The sequence below is a fragment of the Pygoscelis adeliae genome, unplaced genomic scaffold (assembly GCF_000699105.1).
Source record: "Pygoscelis adeliae isolate BGI_AS28 unplaced genomic scaffold, ASM69910v1 Scaffold306, whole genome shotgun sequence".
Taxonomy (NCBI): Eukaryota; Metazoa; Chordata; class Aves; order Sphenisciformes; family Spheniscidae; genus Pygoscelis; species Pygoscelis adeliae.
In genome coordinates this window covers 1,510,551-1,519,792 of record NW_008825072.1, presented here as the reverse complement: position 1 = coordinate 1,519,792, position 9,242 = coordinate 1,510,551, and the positions used below count along the sequence as shown (strand labels likewise).

Sequence of the window (9,242 nt, the reverse complement as noted above, 5' to 3'; positions counted from 1 at the left end):
GGTCCCTCCCGGTCCGTCCGCCGCAGCGCTCCGCCCGCCGCGCCGCCCCGCCCCGCCGTTCCGTCCCCGGAATGAAAGGGCCGGAGACGCACACCGAAAATGAACTTTTATTTAGATAAATTAAAAGTCGCGTTACATGATAAAAGGCGTGGAGTGCCGCAGCTCAAACCCAGCGGAGCAGAGAGAAGCGCCATGCACGCCCAGAACGGTGCGGCTCCGCTCCTTGCACAGTAACTGAACTGAAAGATACACAGTGGTCCCTGCACAGGAATCACCCAAAAACCCCCACAAATACAGCCTGAAAACGAACCCAAGAATCACAGTGTCACAGCAAGTCTCAGCTACAGCCCCAGCTGCCGCTCACAGACCCGTCAACTCTCACTCTTTAATTTGATTTCAGACATCACTTTTTCTCCCTAGGACTCGCCACCCGCAGGAGCGCGCAGCCCCCTCAGGCTGGCTGCCCCCCCGGGAACCCGCCGCCTGCAGGCCTGCACTACAGCAGAGCGCGGATCTGGACAAGTGTATGTACCACGCCGGTGGCTTTTATGCCCTCTACCATCTGCAGCATGAATAAAACACGGGGGAGGGAGCCTGCCAACACCCAGCACCGGGGCTTCGGAAAGCACGCAAGATGGAGGCCAGGAGCGTAGCAGAGAACTTGCACGGATGGGAGCGGCTGGCTGGGGCCCGGTGCTCCCAGCCTGCAGCGCACCGCTACCGGCTACCCGAGGCCAAACAAAAGCCACCGCTGTGCTCAGGATGACGGGATTTTGTTAAATTGATAGCACAAGTCCATCCAACAACAGCAGTGACTACAGCAATTAGCAAGCCACTATGCTCTTGACATGCAAATTAAGCAGCACCACCGGACAGCTGTGCCCTAGCGCCCGTTACCGACCAGCTCGGCTCCTTGGCCGCAGGCAGAGGACACGGGCGGCTGGAGCGGCACACACTGTCTCTAGCTGACAGTTTCACTATTGCTGTTGAAGAGCCTTCTAAAAGTAAAGCAGACTGCAACAAAACAAAACATTAACAGATTCACATGGCAATACAATAATCCCTTAAATTTTAAGGTAAGTTAAATTCCGTACAAATCAAACTTCCAAAAATATTTTGCAAACTCTGGCATATGGCTATGATACAGTATGTACAAATAAAATACCAGAATGGTTACATTTTATTGCTAGGTTTTTTTATTTGGTTAAGGAATTATACAGTAATGTATAAAAGGGTGTGGGAAGTGGCAAGAAGCAAGTGTTGGCTTCTTGTCCTCTCAAAAGCCAAGGTTGGTTGGTTTTGTTTTGTTTTTAAATACTGTATTTTCAGATGTCACATCAACAGCATCTCCATGTTGGGTCACGTCTGCATTACCCAAACAGGATAGAAGAGCAACAGTGAAAGAAGCCTAGGCCATGGGTAACAGGGTTCCATTTTGTACATTCCTTCACTGATTCATACTCCAGAGTACAATTATTCATAAAACATCCAGTCTAAAGTTATATAAAAAGTCAACAATTATGAACCAACTTCCACATAAAGTCATGTTTCAGCGAGGTGGGCAACTTCAATTCACTAATCATGCAAAAAACCTCCCAACAAGATCAGTGGTATTTGTGAGCAAAATCATCCGGCTTGGCCCTGATCTAGCCTGCAAGAGAATCCCTTCTGCAAAAGCCATTTTCGATGTTCCAGAAACGCTGTGTGTTTAGATCCACTAGCATAAACAAAGCCTTAAGTTCCTCTATAGTACGGAAACATCACTTACAAAGCATGCATCAGTAGAGAACGCCGATGCGATTGCACGCTCCTGTCCTGCTTTCTACATCCTTCTGTTGGTGAGAACACAAAAGGTAAAGGTACCAAGAAGTGATCATGTTCACATTAGTCAGGAAACAGCCCACAAGTCTACTCTGGGCCTCCCCCACCTGCTCATGCTCCTAGTGACCAGGAGCTTTACTCAGGGCACTTCATCAGAGTGACCCCAACAACAGCAGATGGAAGAAACGGGCAGCACTAGCAACCCCGTTCAAAAGATCTCCGGTGACCAGTCAGCAAGACCGTCAGCACACCGCTGATCATACCTGAGGCATGAACTATTCAGGTGCTACTCAGCAGGCTGCACTGTAGACTTTTACCTCTTAAAGCATCTGTTAAAGTTCAATAGCTTTTTTTTTTTTAAAAATAGATAGGCTCATCTCACAAAATAATCTGGACACAATACAGAAAAGCTAAAAGAATGCTGAAGTGAAAACCCAAGCACTTGGTAGGTAATTGCTCCTGTAGGCTCATGATATAAAAATACTTTCAACTCTTCCCTCTAAAAATAAATCCTGCTATAGATGGGCATGATTTACCACTGCTGCTTTCCTCTGACTGAGTCCAAAACTCATTCATGGATATACTGAGTCAAAATTAGAAATTTAGCTGAAGCTCTTAACCACCCCTTTTAGGTCGTCTCTCATCATAAACAGCTTACTACCAACACAGCCCCTGACACAAACTTCCCCTTCAATATGCGTAATTTACTCTATCTCAAATATTTACAAGCAGAAGAAGCCCATCTTTACAAGACAGAGTTCTTTCTGCTCTACATAAAGTGCAGATCTCTAATTTAAGGCAAATTTTAGTGAAATATAAAACCATAGTTTTATTTTAGTATGTACACATTTTAAATTAAAAACAAGAACTCCCTTGAAAAGGAAAGAATGAGAGGAAAACGTTTCCAAGTTTGGGAATTTTCTGGATTTTAACACAGTCCCAGTATTATGTCCTATCGACATATAAATTTGTAAATTTCTTTTCAATAAATGCAAACAAAAAGGAGATGGCAATGTGTACAGTAATTTAGCTCCAAAGATCAGTAAAACACTGGGAAAGTGCAGACATAGTTTTTCATGTCCCGTAGTTTCCTTTAGCTACAGTAGCATCCATCAATATCACATTTCTAAATATATATCCTATACGCCTAAAGCTAATCTCAGTTCTTGTAATGAGTATTTCTCATCTACATCTGTGTCAAATTTCTTAAAGCTCTGTGACTCTTGGGCTGTAGAGCCAAGCAGCTTTTGAAGATCCTCATATGATAGTTTTCCATCAGCATCTTCAGCTGCTTTTTCAAACAAATTCTGAAGATCTGCAAGGAGAAAAGGATTTAAAAGTAGCTCCTTTAAGTACACAGGAATATCCTATAAGCTGCTCTTCCCATTTTACTGCACTATGTCTTACTACCTAGTAATTAAATAAAGCAGACCCAAGTACGTAGCTTGCCTTCTGCATTGTTGCAAGCTGTCAGTAACAGTTTAGGAGAAAAAAGCATGAACACTTCTGGATTAAATTACTTTAAAACTGAAAAAAAATAATCCCTATTTCTGGCCACGACTAATAGCCCATTCTACAACCACTAACTGCATACAGATGAAGTTATCCTCCACAAAAGCAAGCTCTGAATGACTGTTGCTATACCAACAGCACAGATGATATAAAGGGAAAAGTGTCTATTCATTTCCTGATCCAAAGCACTGCCCTTTCAGCAGCTGAAGAGACTGAACAGCAAGATCCAGAAACTATTCATTTGACCAGGCAGTGCTCTCTTAAAAAAAAAAAAAAATGAAGAAAAGAAAACCCCAAAACATACACACTCACACCTACTTCATTTTCCTTCAGCACCCTAATTCTGCCCTTGACTTCTCTCTCAATCTCTGGGGCACTTGGTGTAATACTTTGGCACTCAAAACAATTACAATTTGCTTACAATGCACACTCCTGTTTAAATCCCAGTTTCTTTTCTTCTACATGCTAGTCTTTTTAGTTTGTTTTTTTTAATTACTTTTTTTTTTAAAGTCCGTAGTTCTCAAGCTTTTAAAATTGACCTCACTTCTCCCAAAATGCCCAGACACACTACCATAATTCCAGTTACACTTACCGTCTCCTAAACATTTACATGAAATATTCAAAAAAAGAAAAGGTCAGCCTAGAAAGGACATACCTTCGATGCTGGAAATTCCTGGTAAGGACAGGTGTCGCAGCTGTCCGTTACCCTCTGTGTTGTCATCAGCTGACCTTGAAGCCAGCCTTGAAGGGTCTGTGGGCTTTGCTGTAGTACTCAGACTACTTTCAACTGTTACAAAACAATTTCTATTAGTCTTACTAATTCCACAGAATTACAGTTAGCAGAAACAAAAGAAAATCTGATAAAATAAATTAAATTTTTTTGCATCACAGACGCTGTATGGGATAAGAATGCTGCAAAATCATTTCAGAATACAGCAGTGTTGTCCCCTTTTACCAATAACTGGAAGAACAGAAGGAAGGAAACTTTTTTTGGACAGTTATACAGCTTTAGTCTTTCATGCTGTACTAGGAGATGTGTATTTGTAAACCCCATACGAAGAATGACTTGGAAGTGCTTTCCAATTCCCAGTCTGAAAGTGCTGACCAAGCTTTATTAAGCAAATTACATCTGCCAGCCTGGGTTGTTTTCACCTTGTCAATGCAGCAAGGTCTAAACATCCAAGTTACTGATTAGCAAATTAACAACAAGCACAATTCTATTGTAATGAAGTATTTCAAATCTTATCTTCAGCACTGCCTGAATATATACAGCAAAAGTGCAGAACTGAGACAAGTCAGCAGAGACGCAGACCTTTCCTCTATGTTACACTTACATTTTGAAAAAACAAAAATAGATGTTACTGGGTATAAATTTCTACAAGTTAATCACTGTGTGCCTTCAAATACAAGCTATTGATGCATGTGAATCCTGCTATATACATGGAAAGTCACCTTCAAACATTTGTAGTTATATACGGTTTTCTGTTTTAGAGCCATCAGTTTCCTACCACTTTAACTGAAGTAATCTTCACCAAAAATCTTAAGGAACAGTCTAAATTACCCACTTTCGTTAATTATTTTTTGAATTACACAGGGAACCTTCAGGTTTAAGGATTACAATTATATGACATTCTTACCATTCTTTAATGTCTCCATGGGTCTGTCATTTTCTGGCTTGCCTGTGAGAGCACTCATCAGCTGAAGCTTCTCTCTTAGTTTTGATACCTGAGAATCTCTAGTTCCTCTTTCCTGCATATGTAGAAAAAAATTGTCTTAAAACACACCCCTTCAGTAGATAGAGAAGATCAGGAAAAGAAGTAGTTTAAAATATGTTAAGTACTTTTGAGTGACTTGGAGGTCTCCAGGCTGATCAAGTTTAAAAGTAAAGAAAAAAAAAATCTATGGAAAGATGCAAGGAATAAATTCACATGGTCTGTAAGAAAACAATAGAATCAGTACCTCAACCTGAAACATAGGCAACTATTTTGCAGACACTGATTTCAAAAGAATCTGACATTCAATTTCCTTATTTCTTATATAAATGAGCAAGATTCTGAAAAATCATAATATAAACTAGTCAAACATACTTGGAGCAAACATTTATACATCAACTGAATTGCATAATTGTTTTAATGTTTGTCTGCAGTACTGACCACCTTAGTGCTGAGTCACTATATCCCTGTCAAAATAAAACCACATTTTTTAACCTGGAGCTCCTTTGCTCTTTTTCTGAGTAGGTTCCAGATGATAGGTTTGAGTTCACATCAATCCAAGCCTAGAACTGACAGTGTAGCCAGTTCACTCACCTGCCTTCTTTCCAGAAGATGGAAACTAAACTCAGCAGTGCCGCCTCTTATCCCCAGCCCACAATTTGGCCATTCAGTCAGCCTGTTAGACTCGCTCACAGCCAGTCATCAGACCATCACTGAGAGGCAGCTTTCATCAATTCCTAGACTCCACTAGTGCAAAGTTTCTCTAAGTCAACCCAAGAAAGTTCTTAAACCTGGATAAACGCCGTTAACCCCCTTTGCAGCGTGAACCCGCAATAGTTGGGCTAGCTTTGCTGAGAGCATGGCAATGGGTACTCAAATGAGCTGGCTGCCAGAGTCCCCTGTTCCACTGGACCATGGTTTGAACCTCCCAAGATTCTTTCAGCTGCACGGAAGGGTATTACAGCAGCTCTGCTCTGTTATCCCAGATGCAGTCAGAATGGCAAGACTTTAAACTATTAGAACTTTTCTCCCATCCTAATTGACTTCCTGTCCCCAAAATGGGGTGGATAAACTGTCCTTCTACTCTGGACTTTTAAAAGAAACTGGACCAGAATTAGCCTGCTTGCAGATCTTTCCTCAATTAAGTCTCATTTAAAACGTGATTATAAAGACAATGACATGCTCTACTAAGCCAGTGTAATTTGGTTTCCTTACTTTACCTTCAGTTCTTTATTTGAATGAGTTTCATTATCTAGTTGATCTTCATTTTCCACTTCTAGAGAGGTAGTTGCATCATTCCCCTATACAGAAAAAATGGAGGACAGCCGAGTTTATTCACGTGCTTATTATTTTCTACAATAGAGTTTCTTTCCTTCAAATTTGGCAGGCATGAAGCAGGAAAAAAATAGGACAAATACATGCTAGAATAAACATGAAGACAGTGGGTTATGTAATTTACCACAGCAACGTCAGCATGTTCCTTATTGCTGAACACAGAGAACACGTTCTCAGAGACTGGCCCCAGTACGGCATACAGAAAGCACTGGAAGGATTTACGAACGTATTTAGCATTAATTTTTTTTCCTGGCATTTAAGCACTGATGAACAATCCAGAGGCGCACCTAGCTCCTCAGTGGTCTTAACAGACCCCTTACATGCCAGAGTGCCTTCACAGTTAAAGAGGTTTGTGAATGCTGACCCATTAAACAGTCGCCGAAGTCTTAAATGTCACAGTGTTTTGGACATTTTTCTGTAGATTCTGCAGGGAAGAAATGATTACTTCAGAGATGCTCTTAACATTGCTTATCTGTTCAGAAATATGGAACAAATTCCAGTCTTTTAAAATAAAATCCTAAGCGTCTCAAGTTTCATTCTGACATTTTCTTTAGTTAAGTTTGAAAAGCTATATCTGTAGTGTACACAAAGTATTGAAACTACTAGCCTGAGTAGACACCCTTCGTCATCAAATACTTACCACACTGGTAGACAAGTTCTCTCTTTTGTCCAGATTATTCACAGCAAGGGGAGAGTTTTCTAACAGCATAACCCTCCGGCTAAGGTTACCAATGGCTGAATCCACATTTAGAAGCTTGAAGTCATTCAACTTTTGGTACGCCACTACAGTATTATTTAGCTCCTCCAAAGCTGCATGCAGCCACTGGCTTTCCTGAAACATAAAACCAGCTCATGTCAGTTTACTCAACTTCTGCAGCACTCTTGCTATTAACAACATGCTGACTGACCCAGTTTAACCAGGCAGACTTCAGACTGGCTCTCCACCGACACCACTGAAAACATCCAACTGGAAGCTTCCAGAAAGTTATTCCAGCTTTCAAAGTTTGAAACTGAGATCTTCCTCAGAGCTAACCTCTTTGCTGCTAATGTAACCACGTCAGCTGTGCCAGCAAACACACAAAGCCTATTCATCTAATTTTCCAGGGCAAGCTTAGTAACCACACCAACTATTTTTCCCAAGAAAGCATAGGCATATTTATACACAAGATTCATTTTTAAGGAAGATATCGACTGTATTAAATGTAAATAAATGCAGTCATTCCATTCCAAGCCATTCAGCTAAACACCCACACATTATCCTTTTTTTTTTGTTGTTGCCGAATCCCTGCTTTCCATACCTCATTACATTGAGGGTGACTCAATACATGCCACTCCCAAATTTGCTTAGATTGGCAAGTACCTGCCATAAAATCCATTCGATAAAAAGCCTTTACCTCATTTCCATTTACATGAGCAAAGTACACCTATAATTTGTTTGATATTCGTTTCAGTCTTTTTACTCTTTACCCAGTTAGAACACAAAAATACTCTCGGACTAGGATACTTTCCTGTTTGCACATTCACAGGAACAAACTACAGCAAAATTATCTTATATTTCGTTTTGAAGGATGCTATCTGTATTGTCTTGATAAAAAACGTACTTTTTTGTACACCATAGTACTGCAAAACACACACAAAAAGTTAAGTATCAGTGATACTTGCACCAATATTCCTTATGTAAGGGAGAAAAATACCTGTTTGCAACTTTCTGTCTGATTTCTCTCAGTCCTTGGCACAACAGTGGAGGGAAGTGAAGGTTTCTGTTTTAATTCCTTCTAAGGAAAGAAGTAGAAAACTACGTTACCAAATGCCTGTAAAAAATACTTAGCTTTTAATAACTGGCAGGCTGTAGCTAAGGATGTTTTGCTACAATTATAGTCACTCATGTCTGCTGTGCGTGCAGTATTTTAACTAGGCCAATACAGTTTTCTCTTTCAGACACATAAGGTCCAAATTTATTTTAATTAAACCCTCCTAATTAGCTCTTCTCCCTTTAATGAAGTATTTTGATACACATTTCATTGCTACCATACATACTGCCATATCCGCAATGTTTTCGTAGCTCCCACTGACTGAATCAAGTTTTATAATGTGTCTAATTTACATTTTTATCTGCAAATACTCTCATTAAAGTAATGCTGTATTGCAGTTTAGCTGAAAAACTTTAATTATTGGCTCAGTCTGTTATCCCCAAGCGAGAGGTCAGTATAAATACTGTGGAAGCCTGGCTAGCTGACCGGGGACATGTGAACATCGAAATGTTAAGTCGCCGTTCCGGCGAAAGGCGTGACAAAGTGGCGCCTGAACAGGGACCAAGGAAGAGGAGCGGCTGGGGCCGGCGAACTTAATAATTATCGCACACAGCTGGTGTAATAGCCAATGAAAGACAAGACTATTGTAGCTAATAACTCTGATAGTATAGATACTGTTGCAAGTATAGTGGAATGTTTCGCAAAAACACTGCACCTCTATTGTTAGACCATCTGGTTGAAACCGACCTCGCAGTCTGAAGCTCTGCCAACTCAACATTCTGGGCCAAAGGTGAAGGTACCCGGTGAGGAAGACTGTGAATCTTCCTCCAAAAGACCCCAATAGACGACCACCAGACGGCAGTACGCGTGCGCCAGGAGGAGGAACCCTATGATAATAGATTCTTAGAAGTAATTAGAATATCCCGCCTTTTCTTAGAACTAGTTATACTAACCCAGCCTATAATAATAAATATGTAAGAAGTAAGCCTATAAAGGCTGATGATTGTATTCCAATAAACGAAGTATGCTGATCACTCATATTGAGTGACTGTGTCTTCCCTCCGTTCCGGCGAAAGGCGTAACAAAGTGGCGCCCGAACAGGGACCAAGGA

General features: G+C 40.9%; 1 protein-coding gene across 2 annotated transcripts in view; it reads right to left on the bottom strand.

Annotated features, from left to right (window-relative positions):
• Positions 1-88: 88 nt before the first annotated feature.
• EFCAB14 (EF-hand calcium binding domain 14) overlaps positions 89-9,242 on the bottom strand; it is a 20,132-nt gene continuing 10,978 nt past the window's right edge. Inside the window, exons 5-11 of one of the 2 annotated variants that reach the window (XR_663733.1) lie at positions 8,075-8,155; positions 7,021-7,212; positions 6,266-6,346; positions 4,971-5,082; positions 3,989-4,120; positions 1,769-3,136; positions 89-1,014 (exon numbers count right to left, since the gene is read on the bottom strand). Coding sequence is in view for 1 of the 2 variants with exons in the window: in XM_009326566.1 (XP_009324841.1) it covers positions 2,961-3,136; positions 3,989-4,120; positions 4,971-5,082; positions 6,266-6,346; positions 7,021-7,212; positions 8,075-8,152 (771 nt within the window). In the remaining variant the exon portion in view is untranslated. Of the gene's footprint in view, positions 3,137-3,988; positions 4,121-4,970; positions 5,083-6,265; positions 6,347-7,020; positions 7,213-8,074; positions 8,156-9,242 lie in introns of both variants that reach the window. The other variant, XM_009326566.1, reaches the window with a different exon arrangement.